Below are 18,352 nucleotides of genomic sequence, written 5' to 3'. Positions count from 1 at the left end.
TCGACTCAAAGAAGGAGATAGATTTCTTTGGATCAGAGCCAGATTCTCCTTCATGCGAAGATACGATTTTTGCTGGCATAGATCAGGTTGCAACGGAGCCTATATTTGGAGGAGGACTCCAGCGGAAGAGTACCGAACAGTTTATGGCTGGACAGCCCTATCACTTTGGTGGGGATGAAGCCGCAGGCATGTCTACCGGTGTAAGCCAGCCGCTTCCAGGAGTTGCGGAAGAGGAGGTTACAGTGGTGGAAGAGCAAGCGATGGCACCAGTAGAAGCACGGACAGTGGTGGCGGAAGAGCAGGCCGCAACGCTTGTGGCAGAAGAGCAGGTGGTAGCTCTGGAGGAGCATGCTGCGGTTACGGAAGAGCAGCAGCAGATAGTAGGGCAACAAATTTCGCCTGGGGCTCTCTTCACACAACCTACACAAGCGGATGGAGACGACTTTTTCAGTCAGCTGGGTCAGGATCAGGAGCCAGCAGAGTCGCATACCGAGGAACCACCGAAGGACGAAGTTGCCGCAAAATGGCAAGCTGCTTTAGCCGATGACGAATTTTTGGATGATGAGGACGAAGGATTTTTGCCAAGTGACGACGAAGAGGTTCTGCCAAACGATCAGCCTATGGTTTCACCACAGTCTCCAGTAGGTCAGGCACCGACAGCGGCTCGATATATGCCTGTCCCCCAACAACAGCCGCCACCGCAATGGCCTGGCCAGCAACCTGTATCGAATTCATACACCCCCCAACCCAATGCCTATTTAGCTGGTACGGCGCCGACCCTTCGTCACACTCAGTCAGCTTATTTTGCACCGCCGGCATCCACGCCATACGGGGCAGTCCGTTTTCAAGCACAACCGGAAATCAAACCGCAGAGCTTCGTGAACAAAAACGAAGGTTATCAGTCACCTTACGACTTGCCGATGGACATTGCACCTACGCTGAAACGCAAGCAAAGCAATCTCACCCACGTGCATAATGCTATGGGACTGGCCGGTCCGCCCGTGAGGAGCAGCAGTGTTGGAGCTATGTTACAGTCTCCCGTATCTGGTTCTGCGCCTCCTTTAGGTCATTCCATACCAAAGATTGTGGCCCCGCAAAAGCAACAGTTTTTCGAAGAACTGCCCATGGCGCCACCGAAGGCAAGGGCTGCTAGTGCACAGGGCCGACATGCACCGAACATTGGCGGGCCTCATGTTGCACCTCCGCCTATGGTGAGAGCTGGTAGTTACAATCCCCAACAACCCCCAGTAACCGGGCCGTACAACCCCCCTCAACAGATACCATTCCCACGAGGCCCTCAGCATAGTCCTCAAACGTCGTTGCAGCCAAGCCAATATGCGCCAGCACCTCCTCATATTCCTAGACAGACCTCTACGGGAGGAACTGCGTACGCACCCCCGCCAGCACCCGCCGCCACAACGAATCGGTATTCACCAGCTGTCCCGCAGGGACAGGTCTATGCGCCTCCTTCTCTAAGCCCTGCGCTGTCTATGATGCCTGGCGGTGGATACACCCCTACTCATGCGCCGGCAAATGCGCCTAGTGGCGAATATACTCCCGCTCCTACCGCAAACCCACCCTATCCCGTAGCTCAGGCGCAACCGATGGCACCTCCGGTAGGAGCAAGCAAATATGCACCCCGGTCATCAGGCCCTCCCCAGCCTACTCGCTCCGCGTATGCGTCGCCACCCGTTGCACACCCGCAAGGCAGTTACACACCGTCGTCGGTGTCGCAACCAATTTCACCACCGCCAGTGCCGACTAGCGTTAAACACTCTCCCGAGGCCCAACCACGCCGGCCTACGGCTGAGCATCATGCCTTGCACTCATCCAGACCGGGAACAGCAACTGGATCGCCGCCCCTAATGGAAACTCCAAAGGAGGAAGAGGAGGACAGTATTATCCAAGGGACATCCAACGTTCCAATGCATCCTGTACAGAATCGGTTCGCCCCGCCTCCACCGCGAAGCACGTCAACACCGCCACCGAGGGGTGTTGTATCGCCTCCGATGAGTGTTGTGTCGCCTCCAATGAGTGCAGCGCATAAACAATTCTCACCGCAGAAACACTCCCGGCCTGCGTCACCCGAAAGCTTTCAACCGCCTCCGAGAGCGCAGACCAGCTCGCCCGGACTCCACTATGGCCGGCCGAGGGTTGCACAGAAAGCAAGAGATCCATACGAACGGCCTTCTTCTGCGCTCGCACATTCTATGGTCCCTGAAGATTACGCGTCCCAAGGTAACCAATCGAAGCAACAGCCGTTCTACCCCCGAAAGGAGTCGATGCAGGTTAATTTTATTCCTCCAAATGACTACACCGCCGAGGATCCCTTGAGCAGGTGGCAGGGTGCGCCCGTGTTCACTTGGGGTCTGGGAGGAACTGTGACTACAATGTTTCCTATCCGGACGACTCGCTTTGCCAGTGGGTTGCACAGTGCTGCAATTAAGTGCTCTCCCGGCGCGGTCAACGTTCGGCTACTTAAGGATTTGATCTCTCTCCCGGAGACTATTGACAGCTTCCCTGGACCAGTATGGACCGGTACTAAGTCCATGAACAAGGCGAAGAAAAAGGAGGTGATCACATACATGGATTCTAGAATCGAGGGGTTTGAGAGGACTCAGATGGATATCTATGACCCCACGGAGAGGCGAGCAGCGGATGAGAAATGCATGTTGTGGAAGATTGTGCGGATCATGATTGAGCATGATGGCCACATCGAGGGGACTCCCGAGATAGACGCAGCAGTGCGCGGCGTTCTTACCCCCGATATAGCCCAGTCGATCGAGGGTGGAGAAAACATTGGCTTCGTACCAATGACCGGAATCCCGACGATGCGCCCCGCGAACGCGGAAACCGTTGACCCTGAAGCGCTGAAGGAATTCCGGAAGAAGCTGCTTACCGGTGACCGCGAAGGCGCAGTGTGGTTTGCAGCTGATAAGAGACTCTGGGCCCATGCCCTCCTGATATCGGGCACCGTCGGGAAGGATCTATGGAAGCGTGTTGTTGAAGAATTCGTCAAGAATGAGGTCAAAACACTAGGCGAAGGATCCGAGACACTGGCAGTCCTGTATGCGACGCTTGCTGGAAACTGGGAGGAGAGCGTTAATGAGCTTGTTCCTTTGAGTGCACGGTCCGGAGTGCCTATGCTTTCTAGCTCCCACGAACAGGAGCAGAGTCTTGAGGATAGGCTTGAAAAGTGGAAGGAGTCATTGGCTCTCATTCTCAGCAACCGGAGCCCTGGCGATCAAGCGAGTATTTTGGCGCTTGGACGGCTGCTGGCTAGTTACAATTGGACCGCGGCTGCTCATATCTGGTAGGTCCACTTCAAATATTGAGTTGGAATCACTGTTGATGGATGCCTAGCTTTATTTTTGCCCGCCAATCTCCGCTTGGTGGCGGGGGTGCTCTGTTTGGCGGTCCTGACGATCCGACGACCGATTTCTGCTTGCTTGGTGCCAACCATCGATCAAAGGCGGAACTGGGAAGAGATCTTGATACGATTCTTCTCAGCGAGATATACGAGCTTGCCGTTTCTCTCACGCCTCATGCGAGCACTGCCACACCGATATATCCGCATCTACAGTCGTGGAAGATCCACCACGCAATCATCCTTGCGGAAAATGGCAACAAGAGAGCAGCGGAGAAGTACTGTGACTCTGTTGCTGCCGCAGTCAAAGCGTGGAACAAGCCTAGCCCATACTTCAACCAGTCCTTTGGCCATGTCCTCGAAGACTTTACGAAGAGGTTGCAGGAGGCTCCCAGGGACGGCTTGTCAACCGCTAATGGCACCGGCTGGATCCCCAAGCTCACTTCGGATGCTGTGTCGTCTTCCATGTGGGGCGCATTTAACAAGTTCGTCTCTGGCAACGATGAGGCGGCAGGGGTTGCGAGCGGTCTGCAGACGGAGGCTGAGGGGCCTTTCGGCAAGATTACACCCAGTGTTAGCAGGGAGCAGTCTAGTGTCGATCTTTACGGAATGTATGGCGGCGGTGCTCCTACAGCAATGTACGCGCCTCCTGTACAGGGAAACAACTCCCCAACAACAACCAGGACGAACACAGCTGCAAGCAGATACGCACCATCCACTGCAACCGCTCGGAGCTCGATGGAGGGCGCCCGGCCAAACTCCTATGAACCGCCGGCTGTCCGTCGTACAAGCTCGGAGAGCTACCGTGCGCCAGCCATGAACGGCAACCCCTATGAGCCCAATTCGAACCCATACGAGCCACAGGCACCCCAGTATGGCAACCCGTATGAGCCGACAACGCCATACGGGTCAGTCCCGAATGCGTATAACCCCCGGGCTTCCCTCGAAGCGACACCGGAGGTGCCGGAGAAGTCGGATACTCCTGTTCAGAACACGGGATACGCACCGTATTCGCCCCCGGCTCAAGACAGTGGATATCAACCTTCTGGCAACTCCGGTGGCTACGAACCTCCCGCAAACTCTGGTGGTTATGAGCCTCCCGCCTCCGGTGGAGGCTACGCACCCCCGAGCAATGACTACACCCCTTACCAACCCGAGCCAGACTCTGATGGCGAAAAGGCGGATCAGGCACATGATGGGGGTAAGAAGCAGAAGAAGAAGGGTATGATGGACGATGACGATGATGACGAGCTCTTGCAGCGTGCAGAGGCTGTCAGGAAAGCGGCTGAGAAAGAGAAAAAGAAGGAGGCTGAGGAAGACAAGAAAGGTACGATTCCTCTCCATTTCATCTGAACATCACTGACGCTTACAGCAGGAGACGATCTGAATGGCGGCAAAAAAGGTTGGTTTGGCGGTTGGTTTGGCCGCAAGGATCCCAACGAACAGTCTGGTCCCATCAAGGCCAAACTGGGCGAGGAGAATGCCTTCGTGTATGACGCCGAGCTCAAGCGCTGGGTCAACAAGAAGGCTGGAGCAGCCGCGCCAGAGGCAGCCAAAGCGACACCTCCTCCACGAAGACCTACACCAGCTACTGCTGCAACTTCCACCGGAGCCCCTACCCCACCACCGTCCGCATCCAAGCCTCCTACTCCAACCTCCAATCAGCCACCACCACCAGGCCCGCCCGCGAGTGCGCCACCTCCATCCTCCGGCGGCCTGGCACCACCTATGGGCCTGCCTAGAGGTCTAACTCCCAGCCCAGCGCCCAGCCTTGACAGGCCCCCGATCAGTCGACCCTCCACCTCTGGGGGAGACATGATGGACGAGCTACTTGGCCCGCCGACGGCTCGTCGCGGAACTCCTAGTGGTGGCAGGAAGGGTCGGAAGGGTGCCAATCGGTACGTTGAGGTTATTCCGGGGCAGCAGTAGTAGTAGTTGGTGCTTCTTGGGACGGGTGTGGCCGCTTCGCTTGTAAAATTATTATTTTTTCCTTACGTTTTTCCTTTTTCTTTTCCTTGTGTTTTTTTTTATTGATGATGTTTACGCTGGATGATGGATGAGAGAATGTAATTATTGGGTGGGTGGGTGGGTGTGGGCTCTGGGATGGCTAGATGCACGTTGTTACGTGCGATGCGAGTTATGCAAATTATGCAATATGGATTGGATCTTCCAATGTTTATGTGACGGCCCCTGGACCAGGAGGCTGTCTTTCACCAAGTGCCTATTGGATGCGTGCTGCGTACACTGCCAGCCTCTGGGCATGTCGGAAACTTGGTGTAGGAGGGTGGTAAATCCACTCCCTCATCAGTCATCAAGCCCCATTTCTAAACTTAGAAGTATGAGGTATGCATAGGAAATTTTGGAGTAGGTGGAGATTCAATGGGTTATTGTCACTCCGAGAGTGAAACCAAGGCAAAGCACTAGTCAAAAGACGAGTGATTGAGCCCCGGTGGCAGCATATATCCCGGTACTCTATGGGACTCGGTTGTAGCTATTCATCAGACTGAAGGAGCCCAAAGAACTGTGCGAATGGGCTTTGCTTTTGAAAAGAAAGCGTCGTCGCTGGCGTTCTGTTTCTGAGAGAGAGGGAACATCAACTTGCTGTCACTTACGGCCTTGTCTACATAGACTATGGCGACCACATCGCACAAACCCATCCTTTCCTGCCAGCTCCTATTTTTGCGGAAACTGTAGATCGCTTCCCCAGTCCGCTACCGAGTACAACCCGGTGATCGCGTAACAGCGCCAAGACCTCCTTGCATCCGCATGTGCAGCGAGTGAGCTTCGCAACTTCTGCAACGTCACCTCGGTCACAACGGCCAACACCACCACTACTACCACTACGACTTCACAACAATATCCACGATCACTCGTCACATCATGGTGTCCCAACTCGCCAACTTCGTATTTGTGAGAACAGACCACCTCCGCCGCTGCGCGCCCTCCTCCTCCTCCTCCTCCTGCTGACAAACGAATCAGACTCTCGTCCTGACGATCCTAGCGTCCACGACACTGGTGCTGACCTACCGTCTCTGGGTGCGGCCCGTGCTCGTGCGCCACAACATCTTCCCGCTGCAACACCTGCCCAGTGCCATCTCGCAGCATCTGTCGAACCGTCGACGGAGGGGGCATGTTAGACTGCCGAGCGACGACTTTGACGAGGATCCGAGGGAGTGGAGCGATAGTGCGCGCTTGGGCAGGGATTTAGAGGAGGGATTCGGGGTTTATCGCGATGATGACGGCGAGCATGCGGAGGAGCTGGCGGTAGCGCGAGTGCGAGGCGCGGAGACTACGGCGGTGGTGGTGGTGGAGCAGCCGAAAGCCGAGGCGAGGGAGGAGACGCTGCTGGTGTAGGGCGTTGTGTGTTGCGGTTTGGGTACAAAACGGCTCGGCCTCGGTACTTTGGCTTTTGCGTATAGATATGATTTACTGTCGTCGCTGCGGATTGCGAGGGAATGATCAATGAACGGATTTCTAGCACTCTTCAATTGCGCAACTCTCGTTCACGCATCACGTGGGGGGGTTCGGCCCCTCCGCGATCCACTCACCGCCCTCGCGCCATGCCACCACTGTCCTCCCCCTCCCAGCGAAGTCTTTCCATATCGCGCTCCCCTCCCATCCCATCTCCTCCCAGATAGCCCTCACCCTCTCAGCCTGAGACCAGCCGCCAACCTCTGCCACAACCGCGCGGGCACCCAAATTCCACGCGATTTCCCCGATCCGGGGATAAAACACATCACCGTGATCAGCGGCCTCCAGGGCAACTCTTGGCTCCCAATTTCTCACGCTCCTTGCCGTCTCACGTGCATACCCGTCAGCCGAGATATACGGCGGATTAGACACAACCACATCGACGTTGGTATACTCGGGCACCATTTCGTCGAAGCACGCATGGATGGAATACAGCAACTCGTCCTCGTCCTGTGCTAAGACATCTCCCTCCATGAACTTCACCTGCGACGCCGGCCGTATGACGTCGGCATTGTGCTGCAGATTCTCCATCGACAATCGCAGTGCATGGTGCGAGAAGTCCACGCCGACTACTGACACGTCCGTTTCCGCCGCGAGGAGAAGCGAGATACATCCACTGCCTGTGCACAGATCCACCACCTTCGAGCCGCGTGGTAATAGCCCGGCAAGGTGAGACGCGGACTCTTCGGTCTCGGCCCGCGGGATGAGGACCCCGCGCCGACACAGCATCGAAGTAGGCCCGAACGGCTGGTCGCCGAGAATGTATTGTAGTGGCTCGGCGAGTATGGAGCGCCGGTAGACGTAGCTGCGGAGTGTGGCCGCTGCGCTGTCCGTCGCAGTTGCGGTCGTCGCGGCGTGCGCCCTGAGCCAGCGCAGCTCGGTGGTGGCACTATCGAGTGTTCTCGTTACGCGCAGGAGGGATGCGAGGAGCGGGTCTATGCGGCGGGCACGGATGAGGAGATGGGGAGATAGGCGCGGCATTGTGGCGGGGGCTCGGGCGGGAGCTCGGGTCACGTAGGAGTGATGGAGGGGGGAGCCGGTCTAGATATGCTATGGGCGCGGAGGAGGAGGGCGCGGCATCGTGGTGGGGCTCTAGGGCCGGCCGCATGCTTTTGTGTGTGGGACCGAGGATCAGAAATGACCAGGATTTGCCAGCACGCTAACTATAGCCCTCAGGAACTCAATTTGCACCTCACCTCGTACCAAGCAACCAGACAGCAGCATGTTTGACGAACCAGAAACGAAGCGGATCCGCCGCGCCGATCTCGATGATTCCGACACTGAGGTGAATCCTCCTACCGTCCCAACCGAGGCCCTCTATCTAGATCTCGAATACATCACTTCCACATCACACAAAGAAGCTGTAGCGACAGAAAGTGTCGACGAGGATCTCGAACTCGACTTCTCCCTCTTCTCCGGCGCTGCTCCCCAGCGGTTGAAACTACGCTCGCCCACCCCTCCACCCGCCGAGGAAGACGTCTGGGATGCCGTTGCACACAGTCGGAAGCGGCCACTGGGCCACTGGCTCATCACCCCATCTGAGCTCGAAGAGCGCCGAAAGAAGGTCGCGATGAGTGTCGTTTCCGGCATCGATATCCTCAAAGACGCGAAGAAGCAGTGGCCTGCGAAGGCGGTGAAGGTTGAATGGAAAGTCACACATATATCTACCGCCGACGTACCAGAGACCGAGATGAAAGAGGGAAGACGGAAGAGGCCAGGGAAGAAGAAGAGGATTAAGACTAGGATCGCGAAAAAGGCGGAATTGGAGAAGGAGGAGCGGAGGAGGAAGAGTCAGGCAGATCGGAACAAGTTCGTGGGGATGACACCGGAGGAAAGAGCGAAAGCGGAGGACGAGGAGAGGATCAGGAAGAACCGAGAAAAAGCGTTGAAGAGGAGGGCTAGAGAGAAGGCGAAGAAGGCGGCAGCAGCGGCAACGACAGCGGCGGGCTGAGGGCAAAGCTGCGCTAATGTAGAGATAAGGTGTGGTGTAGCCAAGGAATTACATCTGGTTTTCTTGGCCGGGAATTGCGCGAGACTTAGGACTGCGAGCTTCCCCGAAGAATACCGGACAATGTCCTCACGAGGCCCTAAGCCGAGGCGACTGTCCACATAATCTCACTCGGCCCGCGCACGGGCCACTCGCTTAGCTTCTATTCCCTCCCGCCGGGTAAACTCTGATGCAGCATGGCCCTTGCTTTCGCGTGAGTGGCAGCAACCTGAACCTTGACCTTGAGCGGGAGAGAGCTCTAGCACTGTACAAAGAATCGGACGAACAAACGACCTCGCGACCACTCCACCAATCCATCCTCCCATCCATCGAAAACCGGCTTTGTTTCTTCGTCGCGGTTTTGCTTCACCGTTTCATGTGCCCTTCAAATTTGATACCTTTCGTCTGAATTAACCACGGTGTAGCTTTCCACTACATCTCCCCTAATTGAACCTCCATTTCCTCACAGCACGGACTACTGTTGCCAGTTATGACTCTCGACTCGCTATCTTTCACTGCACCAGCTAGACTGCGAGCATTATTATGTCCCCTCGGCCGGATACGACGCTCGCGATTTTCGTCGTTCGCTGGCCGCTTGCAGGCATCCAATGTCGTGCGACTGGGGGATATCACTCCCGACACGCAGCCCAACCGGAGTATGTCACCCGCCGGCACGATTTCCGACTTCCGCCAGAAGTGACTACCCGCTGACGTTGCTACCCGGGTGTGTCTGCAGCTATGTTCAATCCCCAAGGCTTTCCCGACGGCCAGATAGTGTGGGACCTGACCACCTCGGTTGACCGCGAGCACAACTACCTCGAGGTGTTTGAGCAGTACCGGCGGACGTTCGTGGTGATTGGGGTTGCGGACTACGAAGAGGGGTGTGATCCGGAGGTGCTGTCGGCGCAGCTAGAGGATATGAAGTCGCTCGTGAGCACACCCCCGTGCGTTGGCTTACTGGCTGTCCCGTGTGATGTGAACTTAACCCGCCGAACGGAGTAGTATCCTGATTCCTTGTACCATGTTTGCCTGATATTCGATGCGCCCCCAGAGGCGACCGAGCACGAGAAACTGAAGCCGGCTGGCCATCCACGTTTCTTTACTGTTCCTACAAAGCGAGAGTCCAAGGTTTCATCGATGCGGACGTTGATGTGCGATATTACCGCGCCGGTTCTGTCGGAGATGTGCGGCGTCGCAAGGTCGCTACAAGCACAGCCGAGCCTTGATTCGCCGCTAGTCGAAAAACCAAGCAACGGAGAAAACGGAGGCCGCCGGAACAGTGTGCCCAGCGGCGGGACACTAGCGCCTATTCCTGGGGATTTGGCTGCAAACAAGCGGAAGACGATGACTGGTTTTGGTGGCGGCGGTGGTAGCCAGAGCGAGAGATCACGGAGCAAGGGCAAAGGCCGTGTTCAGATCGCGGTGGCGCAACTATACCTAATCGCAGGGCGAGTTCCAGATGCCATGAAAGAGTGAGTCGTCATCGCCGAAACCCTGGATATCCTTCGTTAATAAGGAGGGTGTAAACAGGTTTCTCGATGGTGCCGATGTTTGTAGAGGGAGCAGCGACCACCTATGGCATGCTAAGGCCCTGGAAGGGATTGGCATCTGCCTGGTTGTTCTTGCGTATCTTGGTGTTACATTTCAGGTCGCTTCAGCCCACTACAGCTTGATATGGAGCGAATGTTTATTTTCTTTTAGATTCCCGCAATTCCATTCCCTTCAATCGATGGCAGCAAATCAAAGACGTCGACACCATCCAACAAACCATCCACGCCGGTCCCACAATCGACAGGTGACTCCCCATCGGCACACCAAGTGCTGGATCTCCTCCCTGAGCTGCATAAGAGCATCATCAAATTATACCAACGAGCTGCAAACTTCCCTGGAGAATCGATACCCAACATATCCTTCTGCGAGACGATCCTCCGACACGCGAAAGCGCTCACATCACAGTACGTTGCAAATGGAGTGGCCAAAGACGCCATCGCTCACATTGTGTCGAGCAAACCGATATCACATAAAGGTTCCAAGAAGAATATTCCCTCCCGTGTTGAAATCTCGGAAGTTACGATGCAGGCGTATCCACAGCCAGTGGAAATTATGACGGTGCTGGAGGCGACAAAGGTGTTGAGTGGCATCGCGAGCATCCATGGAGCCATAGGGATGAAGCGACGAAAGGCGTTTGTCACGAGGGAACTGCTTAAGATCCTGATTCCCGGATTGATACAAGCCCGAGTTGTTGGTGCTGCCGAGATGGGTATTCATCCCGCAGCCGGATTAAGCGCCCTGAGTGGTGGAAGCGGTTCACCCTTGGACCTTGGGGAAGGTGATGTAGAGAGCGGAATTATGGAAATGCTCGAAGAGCTCTGTCGGGCGTACGGATGTCTTGCTGGCCTGGGCGACGAGAAGAAGGTGAAAGAGGAGGAACAGCAGCGGGCCGTTTCCACTGGTGTCTTGATGCCACAAACGTCAGTCTGGACCAAGGCAGTAATCGCGGAGCAAGAAATCCGAACATTTGGTTGGCCTGCGCTCAAGATCCAAGTATTAAGGAATTGCACCGCTCTCTGCGAGGCATTGCCAGATTTCCAGGGGGTCTTGAACTTTACGACACTACTACTGAAGACGGCTGATATGGAACTTACGAAAGAGGATCAGGTCAGACTTTCAACTACCGTGGTGAGGACAGTGGGGGCGGCTCGCAAGTTGGGAATACCAAGCGTCGAAGCGGACTATTGGGACCAGTTTCTGTTGCGGGATATCGAACTGGTTGAGAACCCCACTTGGAGACCACCGATACCGCGGAGTAAGACCGAACTGGTGGATCCCGAGTCTCTACTTTCGCCAACGACAATAGATGATAAAACGCCCTTCTTGTACAATCCTTTCAAAATTTCGGAAAGCTCGACAACAGAGCAGATACTGGTAAAGGGCGAGCCGGCAGAGATGAGAGTAACATTGCAGAACCCTTTCGAGTTTGAGGTGGAAGTTGAATGGGTCAAACTCGATACTTCCGGTGTGGAGCTATCGGCGCAACCAGTTAGTGTGGTCATCGCGCCGTTCAGGACCTACCAGGTGTCGGTGTTTGCGACACCCAATGACACCGGAGAGGTGAAGATACTGGGATGCACGATAAAGGTTTATGGATGCAGGGAGCGATTCTTTCCTATTCTCACCGGAGGTCTCGATTCCCGCGAACGCGACATCAAGACCAAAAGATTCGGGCTCAAGGCGGCGGAACCTAAGGTGGAGCGTCCACTCTCAACCATTTCTGCTTCAGGACGCGGATCGTTACGTCCTCCACCGGTTCTGCACCCGATTCCAAAGTCGCTGCAGCTTACTGTGGTCGATTCGCAGCCGCTACTGGTGGTCCGGAATACCAGCTTGAGCCAGAGCGCACTTATGGTGCTCGAGGGCGAGCGAAGGATCTTCCAAATTACTCTCAGGAATCTGAGTAACGTCAACGTGGATCACTTGTACTTTGATTTTACCGACTCGACCACGGCGCGCATCCGGCAGGCGCTCGCCGAGAAGACGAATTCACCCGCTGAGACGTACGAGCTTGAATTAATGCTCAAGAAGAAGCGTGCGTTTGTTTGGCACCGCCAGAACCGTGCGATTGCTGCCTCGGAAAACACCAGCGGCGAGAAGAAGATCAGACCGCAGATCTCGACCCGAGACTTGACCAAGAAGAAGGTCTACATTCCCGCTGCCGGTGATGCCACCTTTGAGATCGAAGTCCTGGGCAAGCCCGGACTCACATACGGTACTATCATGGCCGACTACTCGCATCTCGGGATCCCACCGACCGAGCTCGGGAACCGCTATTTCACACGCCAGGTGGTGTACCCAGTAACGGTCACAGTCAACGCCTCAATCGAACTTGCACGTGTCGACTTTATCCCGTTCTCAACGGACTTCTCGATCGAGCCCGACAGCGCCACCTTCGGACCGTTCACGCAACTGTTTTCCCGAGCTTCCACCACTGCCCAGCCTGGAGAGTACTGTCTGATGCTGCTGGACCTCCGCAACGCTTGGCCGCAGCCATTGAAACTCAAGCTGGTTCTCAAAGACTCTGTAGATTCGGACGAGGAGCCATTCGTGGCCGAGGACGTGCTGCAAGCCGGCCACACATCACGACTCATTCTCCCGGTGAAACGCATCTTCCTCCCGCGGCCTTACGCCCCGATCCCCAGCATATCCGCCACGCAGCGCCAGTTCGTTGTCTCGACCACGCGCATCAGCATAGAACAAGAGCGCCAAGGCCGCGAAGCCTTTTGGTACCGCGAGGAGCTGCTGAAGCGTCTCACCGGCACCTGGGAAGAAGTCGGGACGCCGCGGCGCGGGGACGTCGAACTCCGCGGAATCCGCCTGTCGCCACGAATGGTCGAGACGGTGCGCGTCGAGGAGATCGGCGTGGCCATCACCGTCGAGGGCGACGAGAAGACGGTCAACCGCATCTCGCCCGCCCGCTCCGTCGTCGTGACGGACGCATTCCTCACGCTCGCCACGACCGTTACAAACCGCACCAACCGCCCCGTCAGGCTGATCCTCCGTCTGCTCCCTGGCCTCCGGAATATTCCCGCGCCCCAGAGCTTCGATCTCGGCAGACGCATGGCTATAAACGGGCTGCTCCAGCACGCCCTCCCTGTCCTCGCCCCCGGCGAGAGCAGTGTCGTCCGCACAGGGTTTACGGTCCTTGCGAAGGGGGAGTATGAGATTTCCGCTAGCGTCGAGGATGTGCTCGGCCTGGGTGGGAAGGTCGTGGCGCCGGATGCTGGCGTCGTCGAGGGACTAGATAAGGAGGGGAGACCGTTAGATGTACTTGCCGATGCGGTGGGGGGTGCCGGAAGAAGGTGTTGGGTTTGTAGAGAGGTTTGCGGGATCGTTGCGAGGGATGTGCTGTAGATGTGATGGTGTGGTGGTTAGAGTGTAGATGTGCTGGTGGTGGTGGTGTAGATGTGATGGTGACGGTGGTGCTGGTGGTTAGAGTGTACATAGTTATGGCCATAAAAGAGAGTGGAGATGGGATGAGAAGGACTGGCGAGGATGCCGGAATAATTTCCAATGCGAAATGACAGACTGACGTATTGACTCTTTGATTCCATGATCTCTTAAACTCCACTGCACCAGATCTAATCACTCGCTATAATACAACCACAGGACCAAAGCAAGCCCCCCCTCCCCCCACTACACCACAAGCCCCATCGCACCCACCGCATCCCTAAACGAAACATCAAACAACGCCCCGCCAACACACCCTTCCACTACCGCCCGCTCCCCCCCACAAAAATCAAAGAAAAAAAATCATATCTTCCTCCAAACCTCGCGATACTTCCCCCACTCCCTAAACCCCAGTTTCGTGTAGGTATCTATATCGTCGGCCCAGTCGATGAAGCAGCCGCGCAGCCCCCGCTGCTTCAGCTCCAGTATTGCCGCCACTATCAGGCCTTTGCGGACGCCTAGGCCGCGGTATTCGGCTATTTGCTTTTGCGTTAGCGGCTAGGGAAAAAAAGGAGGGGTGGGGGGAAAGATGGGGGAAATGGGGGAAAAGGGGGGGGGGGGACGAACGTTTCACGCCGACGAACCCGAGCCCACCGATCCGCTCGCCAATGACCTTCGGCCACGGAATGTCCCTCGAGATCTGATTATTGCCCACGGGTGAGAAGATGAGTACCGCGCCGAGGATCTCTCCCTCCCCTTCCTCTTGTCCCTCCCCCGTGCCCTCCCCCCCTTGCCCCGCCCCACCGTCGCCCCCCTCCCCCGCGCCCAAACCCCCCCTCTTCCCCGGTGCAAACGCGACAATAGCGTCGGCAATATCCTCGGTCTCCTTTAGGGCATGAAACTTCTCTACCCAGCCGGGATACGCTCCAAAGTATTGTTCCTCAAACCTCAACAACCTCTCAAACATATTCCCGGGGGTGCAGTTATCAATGACGACGCCCATATCCGCCAGCTCGGCCGAGAGGTTGTCGCGCACGACGAACTCCGTGATCGGCATGAACAGGTCGTACACGAAGTGTGAGTCGCTCAGCTTCCACCCCCGGTGCGCGAACCAGCGGGTGTCGTCGTCTGGAAGGGACACGGGGAGCCCCGGGAATAGGCGCGGGAAGATGCTGCCCAGCTGCATGGACGTTATTCCTGGCGTCGAGCGAAGGTGCCGGACGGCTACGTCGTGGAGGCTGAGCCCGATTCCTAGATCGCTAGGGGGGGTGTTAGATGCGGTTTCTTCTGAGCGGCGTCACCGCCGAGTAAAAGCCACCATAGGGAAGTGTAGAAAAAAAATCAAGATTGGGCAGATTAAACGGAAAAGCAGAAAAGAAAAAAAACCGCGAACCGATGCGTAGGCCTGACGAGCAGCAGCGCCAGGCTCCCAATCACTTTATTATTCCCTAACATGATAAAGTACGTGGCGCACAATCCCAACAACTCCAGCGATGTCGTGTGGCGCACTACAAAATGCTTCGAGTATCCGGGCCGATCGAGTAGCGCACTCAGCGTACCCGCGTCGAGCGGCCACTTGCGTCCCAAACAATCTTGCCAGAGATCCGCTGATGCATACAGGTCCCTTCGCTTCTCCCAGACCTCCACGAACCATTGCCTGAATGAAAACACACCGTCTTAGCATGCATCTCTCGATAATATAGAAAAGATTGAAATGAAATGAAAGAAAAAAAGTCGAAAAAAAAGTTTCACAGCAGATGAACGTGCCGTTGTTGCCGGAGCGCCGGCGCGCCTGGAACCTGGACCGGGAGCACCCCCGCTGCGTGTCGTTCGCCGAATATCACCGCCGCTGCCGTTTCGAGAGCTGTTGATGAGTACTCGTAGGTGCATATGTACGTCCCGTCTGTTTTCCGCCGCAGTCAGCAAGCCGATCCAGAATCCTGCGGTGTTGAGAAGGGAATACAGACACTTCCGATCATCCAGCAAGTCGTACGGGTCGCACGCCGCGAGATTGATCATGGGCTTGCTGTAGCAGAGCCTGTGGACCGCACTCGCGGTTTGCACCTGGGATTTCGAATTCGGCCTCGTCGCGTTCGCCGTGACAAAGATGATAGCCGCACACCGCTTGATCAACGAGACGTGCGTCTGAGTGATTCCGTGAGCCGTGTATGGCGCGTGTATTATCCGAGGGTGCCGCTGCGCAAGTGCTCTTCCGAAGCACTCGAACGGATCGATGGTCGGCTCTCCCGCCACACGTTGGTGTAGCGGTCTCACGACCGGGGTCAGGAGGAGTACTTCGTCCGAGGGAGTGATCTTGGATGAGAGAGGGATCAGAGTGCGCTCGTCCCTGACCACCGTGATGGAGTTCTCATACGCTTTCCGCGCTATCGACTGGTGCAGCTGCATCAGGGTTTGCAGTCGCTGGGGGTCCGGAGCCGCCAGCGCCGTCCGCCAGCTGAAGTAGTGATCCTTGAGCCGCAGAACCAACGACGACGCTCGGTATATCACCTCCCTGTCCATGTACCTCCGCTGCAGGGCATCGTATATCGCCTGCAGGCCCTGTACCTGCACGGACTGGTTGTGGTAGATCAGGATCAAATCGCACCCCGCGTTGATGGCCGTTACCACCGCTTCGCCGATGTGCTGCGGATCTTTGCCGAAGAGCGGCATGTCCGTTACATCGCACACGGTGACACCGTCGTACCCAATCTGCCGTCGCAACACTTCCCCGATGATGTGCTTGGCCCTCGACGCATCGCCGCCTTCGCTGTCGTCCGGACTGCTTCCCGGCCATATGGACGAACTCAGCATGACACTATCCAATCCGGCCGCAACAGCCCTTCGGAACGGAACCATCTCGGTCGCTTCGATGTCTTCGCTGGATTTTGCGCGGAAAACTGAATCGCGCCGGCCGTCCCTCGTACATGCGATTCCGGGAAAGTGTTTAGCGCAGTGACCCACTCCGCCTGCCCTGAGGCCCTCGGCGAAGGCGACACCGAAGCGGCCAACCGTCTGCGGATCGTCGCCAAAGGCCCTGACGCCGACCGTCGTGTTGCCCTGCTCGCTAATCACATCCAGCACGGGCGCAAAGTTCCAATTTATTCCTACGGCGGCGAGCTCGGTGGCCGTGGCTTTGGCGACGTCGAAGGCCTGGTTGGGTGACCTCGTTGCGCCCAAGGCCATTGGCCCCGGGAAGTGGGTTGCTCGGATGCCGTCACCTAGCCGACTAATCTGTGCTACGTTACAAATCCGCCCGGGTCTCGGTTGTACAAAACACACGCACACACGCACACACACACACAAAAAAAAATCATCATCAGCTGGACGTGACCACGTACCATGCCGTTCTCCTGTTCAATGCCAATCATGAGCGGGTATGTAAAACCAGCCGCCTGCGCAATCTTCTGCAATTCCTGTGTGAGGGTCGCAACCTGAACACTATCTGGCGACACATCAGCATGGGGGGGTTGTGTTGTGTTGTGTGGTGCGCGAAGCTAGGACATGGTGCGACCCGGGCGCGTACCTCGGATGTTCCTTGCCGTCAAAAGAATGTTCCCGACATAGTACTTTTCTATCATCGTCTGAATGTCCGGAGTGACGGCCAATCCGTCGAATACCACCATGATCATCTGGCCGATGCATCTGTAGGGGCGAATGGCGCCATTAAATTCGGAAGCTGGGCGCAGGCCGGAGGTGGTGGGGGAGAGATGTGACAACGTACCTTAGGATCTCCTCGTCGAACGAGTCGTCCGACATGTGTTGCTGCTGCTGCTGCTGCTGGTGGTGCTGTTGCTGCTGCGGCGAGGGGCCCGAGAACCCGTACTCGCTATTGCTGCTGCTGCCGCTGATGATGACCTATTCCCGCTCCCGCCTCCCGTCAGCCTCTCTCGTTTCGCAGCGACGCAGCGTGGTCGCACGAGATGCCAAACCAACATTCGAGATCCTCCCTCCCCCGGCGGCGACGGCGGCGGTGGGCTGCGCACTTGCACCGTCCTGCGTTGACGCTGGCGCGGTCGGTTCGGCGTTCATGCTATGCAAGCGGCTGAAATCCAGGATCTCCCTCTCCTCCTCCTCCACCTTCTCGTCGGTTTCGCTTCTCCCGGCAACTCCAATTCCCCGGCGGCCGGAGGAGGTTGCGACGCGACGACGATGACGACGACGGGGATGTCGAGAGATCCAGAATCCCCCGTGGGAGAGTCGGCGGCCGGAAGGTCCGATTCGGAGGGGCTATCTGGTAGCTATAGGTGAGTCGGTAGCTTTGCCGACGAGCGCAGTACCGATCCGCCAAGTCGAGGTAGGGACGACGGCCGGTTCGAAGGGAGTCTTTTTTGTTGTTGGTTCCTTCCGCGGGGCCGACGTTCGATGGGGCGGCAAAGGCGTTGCTGCTGTGAGATGACGACGACGATGACGGTGGACGGCGGATGGCGACAAGGCGGGATGAGCTACTACTAGGAGTGGGATTCGCGGGATGGCACCTCTTTCGACTCGGCGACAACAACAACAACGTTCTCTGGACCGGAAAGACGAATGGCTCGGGTGAGGGGGGTAGTAAAGTCGGAGAGGGGAGAAGGAGAGGAGGAAAG

The 18,352-nt window shown here is 56.7% G+C and overlaps 6 protein-coding genes across 6 annotated transcripts; 4 read left to right on the top strand and 2 right to left on the bottom strand.

Annotated features, from left to right (window-relative positions):
- Positions 1 to 260: 260 nt before the first annotated feature.
- Positions 261 to 5,296, top strand: BZA05DRAFT_335061 (Sec23-binding domain of Sec16-domain-containing protein; the record flags this gene model as incomplete). Its single annotated transcript, XM_051480747.1, has 3 exons — positions 261 to 3,313; positions 3,364 to 4,694; positions 4,746 to 5,296. 3 exons carry the CDS (start codon positions 261 to 263, stop codon positions 5,294 to 5,296), a joined length of 4,935 nt encoding a protein of 1,644 aa, XP_051341317.1.
- Positions 5,297 to 6,247: 951 nt separating this feature from the next.
- On the top strand, positions 6,248 to 6,721 carry BZA05DRAFT_417364 (uncharacterized protein; the record flags this gene model as incomplete). Its single annotated transcript, XM_051485457.1, has 2 exons — positions 6,248 to 6,277; positions 6,347 to 6,721. The coding sequence occupies 2 exons, from the start codon at positions 6,248 to 6,250 to the stop codon at positions 6,719 to 6,721; spliced, it is 405 nt and encodes a 134-aa protein (XP_051341316.1).
- On the bottom strand, positions 6,493 to 7,939 carry BZA05DRAFT_252605 (S-adenosyl-L-methionine-dependent methyltransferase). Its single transcript, XM_051480039.1, has one exon. It carries the CDS (start codon positions 7,817 to 7,819, stop codon positions 6,878 to 6,880), a length of 942 nt encoding a protein of 313 aa, XP_051341315.1. The 5' UTR covers positions 7,820 to 7,939; the 3' UTR covers positions 6,493 to 6,877.
- A 22-nt stretch (positions 7,940 to 7,961) lies between these two features.
- Positions 7,962 to 8,867, top strand: BZA05DRAFT_392834 (uncharacterized protein). Its single transcript, XM_051483156.1, has one exon. The coding sequence runs from the start codon at positions 8,061 to 8,063 to the stop codon at positions 8,787 to 8,789; it is 729 nt and encodes a 242-aa protein (XP_051341314.1). The 5' UTR covers positions 7,962 to 8,060; the 3' UTR covers positions 8,790 to 8,867.
- A 207-nt stretch (positions 8,868 to 9,074) lies between these two features.
- Positions 9,075 to 13,912, top strand: BZA05DRAFT_429461 (TRAPP II complex). Its single transcript, XM_051486130.1, has 5 exons — positions 9,075 to 9,481; positions 9,562 to 9,755; positions 9,828 to 10,297; positions 10,356 to 10,473; positions 10,527 to 13,912. Exons 1-5 carry the CDS (start codon positions 9,316 to 9,318, stop codon positions 13,731 to 13,733), a joined length of 4,155 nt encoding a protein of 1,384 aa, XP_051341313.1. The 5' UTR covers positions 9,075 to 9,315; the 3' UTR covers positions 13,734 to 13,912.
- A 116-nt stretch (positions 13,913 to 14,028) lies between these two features.
- On the bottom strand, positions 14,029 to 17,523 carry BZA05DRAFT_371058 (glycoside hydrolase superfamily). The gene is made up of 9 exons (XM_051481664.1): positions 17,491 to 17,523; positions 17,293 to 17,411; positions 17,108 to 17,211; positions 15,737 to 17,000; positions 15,522 to 15,672; positions 15,163 to 15,426; positions 14,601 to 15,028; positions 14,397 to 14,525; positions 14,029 to 14,305 (listed from the first exon to the last, which is right to left on the bottom strand). The coding sequence occupies exons 2-9, from the start codon at positions 17,396 to 17,398 to the stop codon at positions 14,133 to 14,135; spliced, it is 2,619 nt and encodes an 872-aa protein (XP_051341312.1). The 5' UTR covers positions 17,399 to 17,411; positions 17,491 to 17,523; the 3' UTR covers positions 14,029 to 14,132.
- Positions 17,524 to 18,352: the final 829 nt, after the last annotated feature.

The sequence above is a fragment of the Tricharina praecox genome (assembly GCF_024521635.1).
Source record: "Tricharina praecox strain CBS 144465 chromosome Unknown BZA05scaffold_7, whole genome shotgun sequence".
Lineage (NCBI taxonomy): Eukaryota > Fungi > Ascomycota > Pezizomycetes > Pezizales > Pyronemataceae > Tricharina > Tricharina praecox.
Note: the sequence above shows the minus strand (reverse complement) of the source record. Positions and strands in the feature narration are given on the sequence as shown.